Here is a 17,733-nt window from a genome sequence, read left to right as displayed (position 1 = left end):
GGGACGGGAGGGGAGCGGGATTGAGCACCTGGAATTCCCAGACCCTCGGAATCCACACCCAGAGCAGGGAACGGCCTCATTCCCTGGGGAACCAGACCCTGCAGCTGCCGGCACAGGGAAGGGAGCGGGATTGGGATTTGCCACCGGTTATCCCCAAACCATCCCGGACCCCTCTGCTCTGCCAAGAGCCAGAAATCCCCCCCTGGAAAGCCCCCAACCACAGAGTCCAGTGGGACAGGGATGGATCCATGGATCTTGGGTCCCCATCCGAGGTGGTGGCACCATCCCAGAGCCAAGAATTCCCCTGGAGAACCTCCCTGGACTCCTCGCTGCAGAGCCCGGTGGGACAGGGACAGATCCAGGTGGTGGCACCATCCCAGATCCCTCGATGTCACCAAGAGCCACCAAACCTCCCTGAAGACACCTCCAAGGTGCCCAGAATCCTCAATCCCTTGGTGCCACTCTCACACCGGAGCCGGGGACACCCCGGTGACACCCAGGATCCCGTGGGAATCTCCCCCCTGGAGGTGCCACCCGCCCCCCACCCCTTTGCCCACCCACCCAGGGCACCTCGGCACAGCCCTGCCAGCCCTCCCTGCCTCAGTTTCCCCGCGGGGAGGAGCCGCCGGCGCCGTTTCCAAGGAGCTCCGGGAGGGCTGGGGATGGGATGGGATGGGATCCATGGGATGGGATGGGATCCATGGGATGGGATCCATGGGATGGAATGGGATTGATGGGATAGGATGGGATGGGATTGGATGGGATGGGATCCATGGCATGGGATAGGATTGATGGGGTGGGATCCATGGGATGGGATCAATGGGATGGGATGGGATTTCTGGGATAGGATGGGATGGGATTGATGGGGTGGGATCCATGGGATGGATGGGATGGGATGGGATTGATGGGATTGATGGGAATTATGGGATGGGATGGGATTTATGGGATTGATGGGATTGATGGGAATTATGGGATGGGATGAGATTTATGGGATGGGATCCATGGGATGGGATCCATGGGATGGGATGGGATTGATGGGGTGGGATCCATGGGATGGATGGGATGGGATGGGATGGGATTGATGGGATTGATGGGAATTATGGGATGGGATTTATGGGATGGGATCCATGGGATTGATGGGAATTATGGGATGGGATTTATGGGATGGGATCCATGGGATGGGATGGGATTGATGGGGTGGGATCCATGGGAGGAATGGGATGGGATGGGATCCATGGGATGGGATCCATGGGATGGGATCCATGGGATGGGATTGACGGGACGGGCTCCGTGGCAGGAGGGAGGCGGGAGCCGGCAGGGGCGGTTTATTAGAAAATAAAATGTTTAATAAAAGAGCAGCTCCTGCTCCCTTCACAGCACAGGGGAGGGCGGCGGGGGGGAGCAGGAGACAACGTGGGGCCAGCGACAGAGCGGGGACGGGGACAGGAGGAGGAGGAGGAGGAGGAGGAGGAGGAGGAGGAAGAGCCCCCTCCCCAGCCTCCCTCCATCCAGTGTTTTCCAGTTCACACAACCACAGGAGAAGCCCGGGGGGCCTCGGGGGGGGGGCTGGGAGGCGGCTCAGGACCCCGCCAGGTAAATCCCTGCGGAGGAAAGGTGGGCAGGGAGGAGGGAACGGCCCCACCAAAGGACGGGCACTGCCCAGTGGCCGGAGCACGGTGCCAGCACCGAACTGGGTGACCTCAGGTGTTGCCCGGTGAGGGGGGGAAAGGAGTTTGGGGGGGGGGGGGTGGGGAGGGGACCCACGCCCCCTCAGGATCGTGGAGAGCATGGAAGGGACCCTCTGGAAAGGGATCTCAGCACCCCGGGGTCATGGGGAGCAGGGAGAGACCCCTGGGGATGGGACCCCGAGCACCCCAAGGGGAAGGAAAGGGACCCCTGTGTGCTCCTGGGAAGGGACCCCCGAGCAGGAAAGCGACCCCCGAGCACCCCAAAGAGCAGGGAAAGGACCCTCAGTACCCCAGAGAAGGGACTCCGAGCACCCCAAGGGGCAGGGAAGGGACCCCCGAGCAGAAAAGGGACCCCCGAGGACCCCAAAGAGCACGGAAAGGACCCTCAGTACCGCAGAGGAGGGACCCCGAGCACCCCAAAAGGCAGAAAAGGGACCCCAGAGCACCCCAAAGAGGAGGGAAAGGACCCTCAGTACCGCAGAGAAAGGACTCCGAGCACCCCAAGGGGCAGGGAAGGGACCCCAAGCAGGAAAGGGACCCCTGAGCACCCCAAAGAGCAGGGAAAGGACCTTCAGTACCGCAGAGAAGGGACTCCGAGCACCCCAAGGGGCAGGGAAGGGACCCCTGAGCACCCCAAAGAGCACGGAAAGGACCCTCAGTACCCCAGAGAAGGGAATCTAAGCACCCCAAGGGGCAGGGAAGGGACTCCGAGCACCCCAAGGGGCAGAAAAGGGAGCCCTGAGCACCTCAAGGGGCAGAAAAGGGACCCCCGAGCACCCCAAAGAGCACGGAAAGGACCCTCAGTACCCCAGAGAAAGGACCCTCTGTTCCCCCAGGACCCAGGCGATGGGGAGAGGACCCCGCACCCCCCAAGGCCGTGGGGACGGGACCCCCCTCCCCGGGCCGTACCTGTCGCAAACCTCTTCTTGACCAGCGACATGCGGTACCCGGCGCCCGCCAGCTCCACCTCCACCCCCGACAAGGTGCTGCCCTCGCTGCTGAACTGGGCGGCCACGGGACTGGGCTTACTGGGCCCCCCCAGGGGCTCCCAGCTGGCCGACAGCCGGCCATAGCCTGGGGGGACAGCGCAGGGGTCGGGGGGGAGGGGTCGGTCGGGACTCGGAGCCCCCCGACCCCGTGTCCGCCGAGCAGGGCGGGCCCGGCCTCACCTCCCTGCCCCGGGGCACCGGGCACGTCCAGCAGCTTCCAGAGGAGCCGCTTCTCCTCCAGGTTCCTGCCGGGATAAGGGGGGTGTCCTCAAGCCCCCCACGCCCCCAAAATCCACCCCTTTCCAGCCAGCCGCACCTCTCTGCCTTTCCTTACCCCAGCAGCGTCCCCGGTTCCCGGCTCAAGGTTCCCTTTTCCAAGCTCAGCATTCCCATTTCCCACCCCAGGGTCCCCTTCTCCCACCCTGGGGGGATTTAGGACCCCCCTCCTGTGTTTCCCATCCTGGGGAAGTTTGGGATCCCCCTGGGGGTGTCCAGGATCCCAGATCCTGCGTTTCCCACCCTGGGCAGGTTTGGGATGCGTTTCCCATCCTAGGAGGGCTCAGGACCCCCAGCCCTGTGTCCCCTCCCTCTGGGGGATTTTGGGACCCCAGATCCTGTGGCCCCCCCACCCTGCGAAGGTTCAGGACCCCAGACCCTCCATCTCCCACCTTGGGGGGTGTTCAGGACCCCAGACTCTCCATCTCCCACCTTGGGTGGTTTTTGGGACCCCAGACCCTCCTTCTCCCACCCTCGGGGGTTGTTCAGGACCCCAGACCCTCCATCTCCCACCCTCGGGGGGTGTTTGGGACCCCAGACCCTCCATCTCCCACCTTGGGGGGTGTTCAGGACCCCAGACTCTCCATCTCCCACCTTGGGGGGTGTTCAGGACCCCAGACTCTCCATCTCCCACCCTTGGGTGGTTTTTGGGACCCCAGACTCTCCATCTCCCACCTTGGGTGGTTTTTGGGACCCCAGACCCTCCATCTCCCACCCTTGTGGGTTTTCAGGACCCCAGACTCTCCATTTCCCACCTTGGGTGGTTTTTGGGACCCCAGACTCTCCATCTCCCACCTTGGGTGGTTTTTGGGACCCCAGACTCTCCATCTCCCACCTTGTGGGGTTTTCAGGACCCCAGACTCTCCATCTCCCACCCTCGGGGAGTGTTCAGGATCCCAGACCCTGCATCTCCCACCCCATTCAGGCTCAGACCCTCCCACCCCGATGCGGTTCAAGCCCCCCCACTCTTCCTCCCTTCCCCCGTTACCAGCTGGCCGCGGGCTGCAGCCGCAGGTTGGTCAGGGGCTCCTCCACGGGCAGCAGCACGTGGACGTTGGCGAGGGGCACGGGCAGTGCCAGGGCGGCCGCGTTGTAGCCGTACTCCACGCTGACCCGCGTGGCACCGGGCGCGCAGTCCCAGCGCACGCAGAGCCGCAGCGGCGCCGAGCCGGGGCCCAGCCGCGAGAACTGGGGCACATCGGGGGCCAAGAGAGGGTTTAGGGGGGGCACTGAGACCCTCCCGTGCCCAGGAGGGGTCCCCCGAAGGGCTCACCTGGTACTTGAGCAGAGCCACGTTGTAGTAGGAGGCGGCCGGGCTCTGCTCCGCCTGTTTCTGCAGGTGCCCGGTCAGCGCTGCCATGTTCAGCCAGAAGTCCTTGGTGCTGGGGTCACTCTGGGAGGGGTCGCTGGGGGCACGGGGGAAGAGGGGAAGCAGGGTCTGGGTACCCCCAAAACCCAGCAGCCCGGTACCCAGCTCCAAAGCAGCTCCACAGGATGCCCAGACCGCTGGGATCCCAAAAACTCAGCTCCCCATTGCTGCATCCCCCAGCTCCCAGGATGCCCCAAAACCCCAAGAACCCCAAAACTCAGCTCCCCATTGCTGCATCCACCAGCTCCCAGGATGCCCCAAAACCCCAAGAACCCCAAAACTCAGCTCCCCATTGCTGCATCCCCCAGCTCCCAGGATGCCCCAAAACCCCAAGAACCCCAAAAACTCAGCTCCCCATTGCTGCATCCACCGGCTCCACAGGACACCCAGACCTCTGGGAATCCCCGAATCCCAAAACTCAGCTCCCCATTGCTGCATCCCCCAGCTCCCAGGATGCCCAAAAACCCCAAGAACCCCAAAACTCAGCTCCCCATTGCTGCATCCCCCAGCTCCCAGGATGCCCAAAAACCCCAAGAACCCCAAAAACTCAGCTCCCCATCTCTGCACCCACCGGTTCCACAGGACACCCAGACCCCTGGGAACCCCCGAATCCCAAAACTCAGCTCCCCATTGCTGCATCCCCCGGCTCCACAGGACACCCAGACTCCTGGGAACCCCCGAACCCCAAAACTCAGCTCCCCATCTCTGCATCCCTCAGCTCCTGGGGACATCCCCAGGAAAACAGGGACACTCTGGACCCCAAAACCCACCCCCATCACTGCACCTACCCCTTCCCAAGGTCCCTGCATCCCCCACACACCCCAAAACCCTCCCTGTGTCCCCCCTGTACCCAAAACCCACCCCCATCACTGCACCCACCACTTCCCAAAGTCCCCCAGACACCCCAAAACCCACCCCCATCACTGCACCCACCCCTTCCCAAGGTCCCTGCATCCCCCAGACACCCCAAAACTCTCCCTGTGTCCCTCCTGTACCCCAAAACCCGCCCCCATCACTTCATCCACCACTTCCCAAGGTCTCCCAGACACCCCAAAACCCTCCCTGTGTCCCTCCTGTCCCCCAAAACCCACCCCCATCACTTCACCCACCCCTTCCCAAGGTCCCTGCATCCCCCACACACCCCAAAACCCTCCCGGTGTCCCTCCTGTCCCCCAAAACCCACCCCCATCACTGCACCCACCCCTTCCCAAGGTCCCTGCATCCCCCACACACCCCAAAACCCTCCCTGTGTCCCTCCTGTACCCCAAAACCCACCCCCATCACTGCACCCACCACTTCCCAAAGTCCCCCAGACACCCCAAAACCCTCCCTGTGTCCCTCCTGTACCCCAAAACCCGCCCCCATCACTTCATCCACCACTTTCCAAGGTCTCCCAGACACCCCAAAACCCTCCCTGTGTCCCTCCTGTCCCCCAAAACCCACCCCCATCACTGCACCCACCCCTTCCCAAGGTCCCTGCATCCCCCACACACCCCAAAACCCACCCTGTGTCCCTCCTGTCCCCCAAAACCCACCCCCATCACTTCACCCACCCCTTCCCAAAGTCCCTGCATCCCCCACCCACCCCAACACCGCGCTCCCACCAGGTTCCCCAGCCTCTCCCGGGCTGTCCCCCCCGGCCTGTGGCCGTGTCCCCGCACCTGTAGAGCAGCTCGGCGTTGGGCAGGAACTGCTCGATGGCGCCGGCGTTGAGGAGGCGGAAGCTGAGCACGGGAGGGGCCGCGGTGCCGCTGAAGACGCGCACGATGCCGGCGGGGAAGGACATGGTCAGCTCCCCGGTCACCTTCACCAGGCAGCTGCCGGGGACACGCCGGCGGTCAGGGGATGACCCAGGCAGGACACGGCAGCCGGGGGGACCCCCGGGATCCCTCCTCGCCCCTCCCGGTCCCCCCACCCCCCCCGTACCTGTCGGCGTCGCGCCCCTTGAAATAGGCGTGCACGTACTCGGTGAAGGCGGTGGCCACGGGCAGCGCGTCCTGCGAGCCCAGCACCACGGGGCTGGGACCGCGCGATAGCCCTGGGGAGGGGGCAGGGGGGGTCAAAGAGCGGCCGGGGGTCCCCCATCCCAACCCCTCCAACATCCCCCCGGCACCCACCGAGCGCCGGCGGGGCCACGGCGAAGAAGCCGCGCTCGCCCAGGCTGGCGGGCGCCGAGTGCGAGGGGCCGCAGCTCCAGGAGGGCGAGGGGCTCAGCGAGCGCGACTGCGGAGGGAAGGCGGGGGGCGCGTGGGTGCGTGTGCACCCCCGGATTCCCAAATCCTGCACCCCCGGATTCCCAAATCCTGCATCCCTGAATTCCCAAATCCCGCATCCCCTGCACCCCCGGATTCCCAAATCCCGTATCCCCTGCACCCCCGGATTCCCAAATTCTGCATCCCTGAATTCCCAAATCCCGCATCCCCTGCACCCCCGGATTCCCAAATCCCGCATCCCCTGCACCCCCGGATTCCCAAATCCTGCATCCCTGAATTCCCAAATCCTGCACCCCCGGATTCCCAAATCCTGCATCCCCTGCACCCCCGGATTCCCAAATACTGCACCCCCGAATTCCCAAATCCCGTATCCCCTGCACCCCCGGATTCCCAAATCCTGCACCCCCGAATTCCACATATGAGCATCCCTGCACCCCTGAATTCCCAAATCCTACATCCCCAAATTCCCAAATCCTGCGTCCCTGCACCCCCGAATTCCCAAATTCCTGTGTCCCTGGCTACCCCAGCATTCCCAAATCCTGCGTCCCTGCATCCCTGAATTCCCAAATCCTGCGTCCCCGAATTCCCAAATCCTGCGTCCCTGCATCTCCGAACTCCACATCCCTGCGTCCCTGGCTACCCCTGCATTCCCAAATCCTGCGTCCCTGCATCCCTGAATTCACAAATCCTGCGTCCCCGAATTCCCAAATCCTGCGTCCCTGCATCTCCGAACTCCACATCCCTGCGTCCCTGGCTACCCCTGCATTCCCAAATCCTGCATTCCCAAAATCCCTGAATTCCACATCCCGGCACCCCTGCATTCCCAAATCCTGCACCCCTCACCCCTGAATTCCCACACCCTATATCCCTGCATTCCCAAATCCCGCATCCCCAATCCCTGCACCCGCCATTCCCGAAGTCCCGAATCCCTGAATTCCCACACCCCCCCTCTCCCCCTGCCATTCCCCAGGGAATCTTCCTCCCACTGCCCCCTCCCCGCCGCTGCCATTCCCATACTGGGAGCACTGGGAAGCCGGAGCCTGTCTGACCGCCCCTCCCGGGGGTCCCCCAGCCCGGGGGTCCCCGCGCCCCCCGGCCCAGCCCCGCACCAGGTCGCTGTTGCTGCCCGCGGCCGGCCCGGCCGGCGGCCGCTTCGTGCGGGAGCGGCGCGGGGGGGCCACGAGAGGAACGTCCCGAGGGGCTGCGCTGGGCCAGGGGGGGGCAGAATCTGCGGGGCACAAAGGGGAGGGGGTGAGGAGAGAGCCCCGACACGGCAGGACCCCCCCCCCCCCCAAAGGATCCGGGACCCCCGCCCGGGATCCGGCAGGGTCAGAGGGGCCGTGGGTTGGGCAGGGCTCAGCGCGGCTCGGGTGGGGCGGGGGGCGGCGGAGTTGGGGGTGATGGGGGGCAGGGTTAGGGGTTATGGGGGGCGGAGTTTGGGGAAATTGGGGGCGGAGTTTGGGGAAATTGGGGGCGGAGTTTGGGAGTAATTGGGGGGCAGAGTTTGGGGAAACTGGGGGGCAGAGTTTGGGGAAATTGGGGGCGGAGTTTGGGGAAATTGGGGGGGCAGAGTTTGGGGTCATTGGGGGGCAGAGTTTGGGGAAATTGGGGGCGGAGTTTGGGGAAATTGGGGGGCAGAGTTCGGGGTCATTGGGGGCAGAGTTTGGGGTCATTGGGGGGGCAGAGTTTGGGGTCATTGGGGGGGCAGAGTTTGGGGAAATTGGGGGTAGAATTCGGGGTCACGGGGGGCAGGGTTAGGGGTAATTGGGGGCAGAGTTTGGGGTCATTGGGGGGTCAGAGTTTGGGGTAATGGGGGGCAGAGTTTGGGGAAACTGGGGGGCAGGGTTAGGGGTTATGGGGGGCAGAGTTTGGGGTAATGGGGGGAAGAGTTGGGGGTTATTGGGGGCAGAGTTCGGGGGAAATTGGGGGGCAGAGTTTGGGGCAATGGGGGGGCAGAGTTTGGGGAAATTGGGGGGCAGAGTTTGGGGTCATTGGGGGGCAGAGTTTGGGGAAATTGGGGGTAGAATTCGGGGTCACGGGGGGCAGGGTTAGGGGTAATTGGGGGCAGAGTTTGGGGTCATTGGGGGGTCAGAGTTTGGGGTCATTGGGGGGTCAGAGTTTGGGGTCATTGGGGGCAGAGTTCGGGGGAAATTGGGGGGCAGAGTTCGGGGGAATGGGGGGGCAGAGTTTGGAGCTACTGGGAGCAGAGTTTGGGGTCATTGGGGGGCAGAATTGGGGGCAATGCGGTGCAGGGTTAGGGGTTATGTGGGGCACATTTAGGGATAATAGGGGGCAGATTTAGGGGTCATTGGGGGGCAGATTTAGGGGTCATTGGGGGGGCAGCTCCCCCTGCCACTCACCCAGCTCCGACTGCAACGGGGGTGTCCCCGCCGTGCCCCCCTCGCTCAGCCTCACCCCCAGCCCTTGGCAGGTCCAGGGAGAGGGGCTGGAGGACTCCCCCCCGCTCGGGGGGGCCGGCGACGAGGACGAGGAGGAGGCCGAGTTGGAGGAAGGACGCGTCGGGGGGGGCTGCTCCCCCCCGGGGCTGCGGGGTCTGCCCCAGGCCGGGGGCTCCCCAAAAGGGTCTGGCGAGGGGGCTTCTCGCGGGATGGGGCCGCTGAGACAGCGGCTGCGCCCCCGGGGCGCGGCCCCCCCGTCCCCCCAGAGCCCCTCGGTGCCGGGGCCGCTGAAGACGGCGAAGTTGGGGGGCTCGGGGAGGCGGCCGGAGGGGCTGCGGGGCCGGGGGGCCCAGGCGCTGCTGGCGGGGGGGGGCAGCGGCGGGTCCGGTTTGGGGAGGGGGCTCTGCGGCGTCCCCGGCTGCGGGGTCCAGGGCCGGGAGTCCGGGGAGGGTCCGGGCGCGGGGTGTGAGGGCGAGTCCAGCCCTGAGTCCTCCACATTCTCCGGGGACGAGGACGAGAAGGGCGACGAGGACGAGGTGAGGACGTAGGCGCGGGGGGCTGCGGGACAGCCCCGGTCAGAGCGTGGCCCCCCACCCCGCCCCAAAGGGGGGGTCCCCATCCCGCACCCCAAACCCTCACCCGGGAATTCCTCCGCTTCAAACGCCGACTCCAAGGGGGGCCCGAAGAGAGCGGCCGAGGGCAGCGTGTCCTGGGGGGGCTTCCCGGGGCCGCTGGCACAGGGACAGAAGGGGTGGCTCAGAGCCTGCCCGGGATCCCCCAGGGATGGGGGGGTGACCACCCCATGGCACCCCAAACCCCCCCTGCCCCGTACCTGTTCACCGGCGCTGCCGGGAGACCCCTCCCCGCGCTGTCACCTGCGGGGAGAGGGGACACCGCGCTGCATCCTTGGGGACAATGCCAGCACCCCTCGTGTTCCCCCCACATCCCCAGGACCCCCGGCCCAGCCTCACCCGCCGGCAGTGTCCCCTCGGGGTCCGTGTCACCCGAGGCCGGGGTCAGGGATGCCGCGTGTCCTGCGGAGGGATGTCACCGTGAGGGAGCCACGGGGAAGCTCTGGGGTGGCTCGGGAAGGGTGGGGTGTCCCCAGGGGTCGGCAAGTGGACAGGGGCTCAGGAAGGGTGGGATGTCCCTAAGGATTGGGTTTAAGGAAGGGCGGGACTGTCCTCAAGGGAAGGGGGTCAGGAAGGATGGGATATCCCCAGGGAGAGGGGCTCAGGAAGGACGGGATATCCCCAAGGAATGGGGCTCAGGAAGGACGGGATGTCCCCAAGGAATGGGGCTCAGGAAGGACGGGATATCCCCAGGGAGAGGGGCTCAGGAAGGACGGGATATCCCCAAGGACTTGGGGCTCAGGAAGGACGGGATATCCCCAGGGAATGGGGCTCAGGAAGGACGGGATATCCCCAGGGAGAGGGGCTCAGGAAGGACGGGATATCCCCAAGGACTGGGGCTCAGGAAGGACGGGATATCCCCAGGGAATGGGGCTCAGGAAGGACGGGATGTCCCCAGGGATTGGGGCTCAGGAAGGACGGGATATCCCCAAGGAATGGGGCTCAGGAAGGACGGGATATCCCCAGGGAGAGGGGCTCAGGAAGGACGGGATATCCCCAAGGAATGGGGCTCAGGAAGGACGGGATATCCCCAGGGAGAGGGGCTCAGGAAGGACGGGATATCCCCAGGGATTGGGGCTCAGGGAGGACGGGATATCCCCAGGGATTGGGGCTCAGGAAGGACGGGATATCCCCAGGGATTGGGGCTCAGGAAGGACGGGATGTCCCCAGGGATTGGGGCTCAGGAAGGACGGGATATCCCCAGGGATTGGGGCTCAGGAAGGACGGGATATCCCCAGGGATTGGTGCCACTTACGGGACGCCTGCCTCCTGACGGTGCCCTGCAAGAGAAGGCGACAGGGCTGAGGTGATCCCGGGAATCCCGGGAATCCCCGCGGCCCCCCCAGGCTCACCCCGCCGCCGGGGGCCAGGATGAGATTTCCCACGGTGGCCTTGAGCTGCTCCACGGTGGCCTCGGCGCTGCCGGACGCTTCCCGCGGCTGCACCGGTTTGATGTGGACGTAAAATTTGCGGGGCTCGTCCTCATCGTAGTCGGAATCGCTGGAGGAACAGCCGGGATTCTCCGCCTCGCCTGAGCCCCCCCGTCAAGGCAATTCCCGGTTGGAATTCCCCTTGGATCCCCCAAAAAGCCCCGCTTTTCCCACGGCATCCCAAGGATACTGCGGGCGATGTCCGGGCGCACGGTGAATCCGTCCTCGTCCACCTCCGGGCAGCCCTGCGGGGACACGCTCGGACATTCCCAGTGCTCCCAGTTTGGGAATGGCGGCGCTGGGGTAGGAGGGGCACTGGGACACTCACGAGGTCGTTATCCGGAGATTCCCTGGGGAATGACGGGGGAGAGTCAGGTGCTGGAGCGGGGAAGGGGTGTGGGATGTGGGGATGTGGGAATTCGGGGATGTGGGAATTCAGGAATGCGGGGATGTGGGAATTGGGGGATGCAGGGATGCGGGAATTCGGGGATGCGGGAATTCGGGGATATAGGATTCAGGGATGTAGGATGCAGGACTTAGGAGTGCAGGGATGCTGGGATCTGAGGACAAAGGGATGCAGGAATTCTGGATGCAGGAATGTTGGATTGAAGGAATGCCAGGATGCAGGAATGCAGGGATGCCGGCATGCCAGGATGCAGGGATGCAGGGATCTAAGGATGCTGGGATGCAGGTTATGGGATGCAGGGATGCCAGGATGCTGAGATGCCGGGATGCAGGATATGGGATGCCAGGATGCCGGGATGCCAGGATGCCGGGATCTAAGGATGCTGGGATGCAGGGATGCCGGGATGCAGGGATGCAGGATATGGGATTCCAGGATGCCAGGATGCAGGGATCTAAGGATGCTGGGATGCAGGGATGCCGGGATGCAGGGATGCAGGATATGGGATTCCAGGATGCCAGGATGCAGGGATCTAAGGATGCTGGGATGCAGGTTATGGGATGCAGGGATGCCGGGATGCAGGATACGGGATTCCAGGATGCCGGGATGCAGGGATCTAAGGATGCTGGGATGCAGGGATGCCGGGATGCAGGGATGCAGAGACGTAGGGATGCAGGGATGCCAGGGATGCAGGAATGCAGGATATGGGATGCTGGGATGCAGGAATGCCGGGATTCAGGGATGCAGGATATGGGATGCAGGGATGCCGGGATGCAGGGATGCCGGGATGCAGGGATGCCGGGATGCCGGGATCCAGGGATGCAGGATATGGGATGCTGGGATGCCGGGATGCAGGGATGCCGGGATGCCGGGATGCAGGATATGGGATGCAGGGATGCCAGGATCCAGGGATGCAGGGATGCCGGGATGCAGGGATGCAGGATATGGGATGCAGGGATGCCAGGATGCAGGGATGCAGAGATGCCGGGATGCAGGATATGGGATGCAGGAATGCCAGGATGCCGGGATGCAGGGATGCCGGGATTCAGGCTCTTACACAGCATCACGCTCCCGCTCCTTACGGCTCAAGCCCGGGATCCGGAACGCTTTGCTCCGGCTCCTCTTGGGTCCTGGGAAAAGCGGGAACAGGGTGAGGAAGAGCCCCCCCAGCCCCCGGAATTCCCAGCTGGATGCGGACGTACTTGCCTTCCTGCGCTGGAGCCAGCCGGTACTCGTCGAAATCCAACGCTCCTGCCATGGAGAGCGGCATGATCCGGGATCATCCGGGATCATCCGGGATCGTTTGGGATCCATCCCTGCCCAGGTGCGACCCCCCAGCCTCACCTGGCCGCTCTCTCCCCGTCCCCTTGCTCTCGGCAAACCTCCGGAGCAGCATCTCCGTGCCGATGTTCTCCACGTTCTGCTTGAATTCCTCGTGGACCTGGGGTGGGGGGGAAAAATAGGGAAGGGGACATGAAATAAAGAGGGAAAACGGGAATAGGGAGGGGGTCACCCAGCTGGAGACTCACCTGGCCAATCTGGACGTGGGTGTCCTCCACGGAGTGGGAGTAGGAGCCGATGAGCCCCTTCATGTGCCGCAGGTGGGCTTCTTCCACCTCCTGGAAGTGCTGGAGTGGGGAAAAAAGGGGGGTCAGGAAGTGGGGGATGGCCCCAGGGATCGGGAGGTGAGCAGGGAAGGGCGTTTGGGATGGGTGGGATGTTCCCAGGTGGAGAGGGAAGGGGGTTTGGGATGGGTGGGATGCTCCCAGGTGGAGAGGGAAGGGGGTTTGGGATGGGTGGGATGTCCCCAGGTGGGCATGGACGGGGGGTTGGGATGGGTGGGATGGCCCCAGGTGAGCAGGGAAGGGGGTTTGGGATGGGTGGGATGGCCCCAGGTGAGCAGGGAAGGGGGTTTGGGATGGGTGGGATGTTCCCAGGTGGAGAGGGAATGGGGTTTGGGATGGGTGGGATGGCCCCAGGTGGAGAGGGAAGGGGGTTTGGGATGGGTGGGATGGCCCCAGGTGAGCAGGGAAGGGGGTTTGGGATGGGTGGGATGGCCCCAGGTGGAGAGGGAAGGGGGTTTGGGATGGGTGGGATGGCCCCAGGTGGGCAGGGAAGGGCGTTTGGGATGGGTGGGATGTCCCCAGGGATCACCATGCGGACAGGGAAGGGGTTCAGAAGAGTGGCAGTGTCCCCAAGGCTTGGCACAGCCAGGGTGGCACATTCCCAAGGGACAGCATCCCCAAGGAATGGCGCTCAGCCAGGCTGGCACGTCCCCAAGGAGGGTGGCACGTCCCCAAGTGCCCATCCCTTCCCAAATCCCATCAGTGCCCATCCCTGTCCATCCCTGCCCACATCTCATCAGTTCCCACCCATTCCCAAATCCCCTCAGTGCCCATCCCTTCCCAAATCCCCTCAGTGCCCATCCCTGCCCTGCCCAGCGGTGCCCATTTCCCTCAGTGCCCACCATGGCCGAGTCCAGCATGCGCTGCTCGAAGTCGGCGCGGGCAGCGTTGTATTTGTCCACCGCCCTCCGCAGCGCCTCGCCCGCCTTCCGGGACTTCAGCTCCGCCTGTGCCACCGGCCGGGGACACGGCACAGCCAGGAGAAGGACAGGGATCGTCAGGGAGGGGACAGGGAGCACCCAGAGGGGACAGGGAGCACCCAAGGAGGGGACAGGGAGCACCCAGAGGGGACAGGGAGCACCCAAGGAGGGGACAGGGAGCACCCAAGGAGGGGACAGGGACCATCCGTGAGGAAGACAGGAGCCATCAGGGAGGGGACAGGGACCTCCTGGGGGGGACAGGGACACCAGGGAGGGGACAGGGACTATCAAAGAAGGGACAGGGACCACCCAGAGAGGGGACAGGGATCATCAGGGAGGGGACAGATATCACCAGGGAGGGGACAGGGACCTCCTGGGAGGGGACAAGGATCACCAGGGAGGGGACAAGGATCACCAGGGAGGGGACAGGGACCTCCTGGGAGGGGACAAGGATCACCAGGGAGGGGACAGGGACCATTCAGAGGGGACAGGGACCATCAGGGAGGGGACAGGGACCTCCTTGGGGGGACAAGGATCACCAGGGAGGGGACAGGGATCATCCACAAGAATGATGAGGACTATCCAGAGGGGACAGGGATCACCAGGGAGGGGACAGGGACCATCCATGAGGAAGACAGGAGCCATCAGGGAGGGGACAGGGACCATCAGGGAGGGGACAGGGACCATTCAAAGGGGACAGGGACCTCCTGGGAGGGGACAAGGATCACCAGGGAGGGGACAAGGACCATTCAGAGGGGACAGGGACCATCAGGGAGGGGACAGGGACCTCCTTGGGGGGACAAGGATCACCAGGGAGGGGACAAGGATCACTGTGGGACAACAGGACCATCAAGGGAGGCTCAAGACTCACCAGGGAAGGGACAAGGACCACTAAGGGGGGGGTGAGAGGGACCACAGGGAGGAAGAACCAGTGCGAGGAGACAGGGACCGCTGAAGGGGACTCGGGAACGGAAGGGACAGGAAGACAGACACCACCTGAGGGGACACAGGGACCACCTGAGGGGACACAGGGACACTCGGGGCTGTCACCTTGTCGATCTCCTTCTGGCTGGTGCCCTCCTTGCGCAGCCGCTCGTACTCCTGGCACTTGCTGTGGTAGCTCTCCTTGGACTTGGGCAGCAGCTGGGCCACCCCGTGCAGCAGCTGCACGGCCTCCAGCGTCCCCGACACCTCCTCCTTGGACTGGGAGGGGACAGCGGGCTGGGCTGGGGTGTCCTGGGACATCGGGGAGGGGACAGGATGGAGGAGGGGACCGCGGTACCTTCTTGTGCACCCGGCCTTGCTCCTCGCCGTAGCGCGAGATCTCCTTGATGAGGTCGTGCAGCTTCTTCATCAGCTCCAGGTGGCACAGGGCCAGCTTGTCCGAGGAGATGCGGAAAACCTCCCACAGCGGCGCAAAAGTCCTGCGTGGAGGCCACGGCAAGGGTCAGCGGGGTCCCCAAAGCCACCTCGAGGTGCCCCGGACCCCTCCCCGATGAGACCCCGCCCCGTACCCCAGCTGGGTCCCGTTCGTGGCCATCTTCGACAGCTTCACCATGGCCTTGGCGTAGTTCTCCTCGATGGCAGCCCTGGGGGTGGTGGGGAGGGGGCTTTGGGATGGAGCCGGGGTTTTGGGGACACCCGCAGGGGTTCTGGGGACCCAGGTTGTCCCCAAGCCCGGGTACCTCTCCCGGACGAAGTCGGCGAGCTCCTTGGTGGAGATCTGCCCGTGCTTCATGTTGTGGTAGAGGACGTCGAAGCCGTGGTTCTTCTCGCCCTGCCAGGGGTTGTCCCCACCCTCAGATCCCAAATCCCAAGGGACGCACACCCCCTTTTCCCTGGGACCACCGGGAGCACCACGAGCAGCGTTTGGAGTGACCCCAACCCCCTCCCCTCCAAATTGGGGCGCTCAGCCCCCCCAACCCCACCCAAAACCAGCCCTGGGGGCTCCCTGGGGTGCACGGGGCAGGAAGGGCTGGGCTGAACCCCAAACGCCCCCGGGGTTATTTTGGGTGCTGTCACCCCCCACCCAAAAAGAGGTTTCCCCTCAGCCCCACCCCCCCTCCCGCAGCCGCCGGGCTGGGGGTGCAGGTGAAGCCCCAGGGGAAACTGAGGCAGGAGGAAGAGGAAGGTGGTGGCAGCTGCCAGACGAACCGGGAAGCCCCGACCACGCGACTTCCGTCCCCCCCCCCTCCCCAACCTGGGGACCCCCTTGGAGGGGGGGGAGGGGGACAGCGATGTCAGCACAGCTGGGAGACCCCCAGACACCCCCCAATTAATTAATGAACAACATTAATGAAGATGCCAGGCCTTGAAAATTCACCTCCCCCAAGGGTGGGGGGGAGGGGCGGGGGGGGAGGGGTCTCTGCGGTGAGCCCAGAGGGGTGGGGGGCACCCATGGAGGGCGGGGGGCACCCAAGGGTGGGGGGTCCGGGCTTACCCAGAAGTGCTCGGTGAAATAGGACATCTTGGATGGGGAGGGGGGTGGGGACCCCGCAGCTCAACTCCCGCCGCCCTGGGGGGACACCGGGACCTTACCGGGGGGTGGGGGGGCTCAGCGGGGTCCCCACCCCACCGGCACCCACCCGTCGTGATCAATTTTCCCGGGAAAACGCAGGCCCGTGACTATGGAAACCGCGGGATATCCCCCCCCCCACACACACCCACCACGGACCCCTCCCCAAGGTGTGTGCGGCACCCCGGGGTGCCGGTGGGAGATGGGGGGGCCACCGGGGGGGCCCCCGGGGCGGCGCTGGGCCCGACACCAGATACGCAGATAAATAATAAATGAGCGGCTGCTGCGTGCGGCGGCTGCTCCCACACCCGGCCGTGCCCGTGCCCCCCCAAAAAACTCCCCCCAAAACACCCCCGGCACCACGCGGGGAACCCCCGCCCTACACAAGAAAGGATCCGAGTGTCCCGACCACCCCAAATGTGCCGTGCTGGGTGGGGGTCCCCAAGCAGAGCAGCCCCCCCCCCCACCCCACCCCAGCACTCAGTGGGGTGACCCCCAGATGTGCCCCCCACCCCAAGTTGTGCCCCCCAGCCCTGGCTGTGCCCTCCCCCGGCCCCGCTGCCCATCATGCACCGGAGAAAAACAGGAAACCCCAAAAATTCGCGCCCGGTTGCCGCCACCGGGGGAGGCCCCCCCCCCGGCTCCCCGACTCACCCTGGGCTGTTGCGGGGCTCGCGGGGCCCCCCCGAGCATCCTCGGCGTGCCGGGGGTCTGGGGGGGATTAAAGGGGAGGTCAGAGCCCGCTGCAGCCCCCCCAAAACCCGCTCCGAGCCCCCCCCCGGCCTCCCCGGTCCCTCCGCACGGGCTCAGCCACCTGTGTCACGAGCGGGGCGGGCTCAGCGCGGCCCCCCCATTTCCCTCCTGTCGAAGTTGGGGGGGGGGGTGGGGGAAGCTGGGAGGGGTCGGGGGGTGCTCAGGGCCCGCAGGACCCCCCCCACCCCACCCCCGCCGGTGCCGAGCGGCCGCAAACGCCACGAACGCGCCGCCGGCCAAAGTCCCCGCTGGTGGCCGCGGCCACCGAGTCCCCGAGCGGGACGGGGGGTGCGGGGTGGGGGGGGCTGCGGCAGGGTCACCCCAAGGACCCCCCCCCTGCGCCCCGAAACCCGGCGGCTCTGGCCACACGCAGCCGTGACCTTCAGCGGGGCGCGGGGGGCGCGGGGGACCCCCCCGGAGGATGCGGGGGCAACGGGGAAGGGGCCCGGTTCGGGAACCGGGGGGGGGGGGGGGGGGCTGCGCACCCCCAAACCCCCGGGGAACGGGAGGCACCGCGGGGG

The 17,733-nt window shown here is 65.3% G+C and overlaps 1 protein-coding gene across 1 annotated transcript; it reads right to left on the bottom strand.

Annotated features, from left to right (window-relative positions):
* Window positions 1-1,578: 1,578 nt before the first annotated feature.
* Window positions 1,579-16,411, bottom strand: FCHO1 (FCH and mu domain containing endocytic adaptor 1; the record flags this gene model as incomplete). Its single annotated transcript, XM_082297694.1, has 27 exons — window positions 1,579-1,601; window positions 2,598-2,762; window positions 2,858-2,922; window positions 3,942-4,141; window positions 4,227-4,359; window positions 5,984-6,139; window positions 6,249-6,360; window positions 6,440-6,545; window positions 7,645-7,763; window positions 8,896-9,492; window positions 9,574-9,665; window positions 9,767-9,809; window positions 9,906-9,968; window positions 10,822-10,846; window positions 10,919-11,097; window positions 11,187-11,241; window positions 11,325-11,346; window positions 12,457-12,529; window positions 12,606-12,650; window positions 12,744-12,840; window positions 12,929-13,027; window positions 13,867-13,971; window positions 14,995-15,147; window positions 15,227-15,368; window positions 15,459-15,533; window positions 15,630-15,721; window positions 16,385-16,411. 27 exons carry the CDS (start codon window positions 16,409-16,411, stop codon window positions 1,579-1,581), a joined length of 3,063 nt encoding a protein of 1,020 aa, XP_082153820.1.
* Window positions 16,412-17,733: the final 1,322 nt, after the last annotated feature.

Source organism: Coloeus monedula, assembly GCF_965178545.1.
Source record: "Coloeus monedula genome assembly, chromosome: 27".
Classification (NCBI taxonomy): Eukaryota; Metazoa; Chordata; class Aves; order Passeriformes; family Corvidae; genus Coloeus; species Coloeus monedula.
The sequence above is the reverse complement of the archived record's forward strand: the minus strand, read 5'-3'. Positions and strand labels throughout refer to the sequence as shown.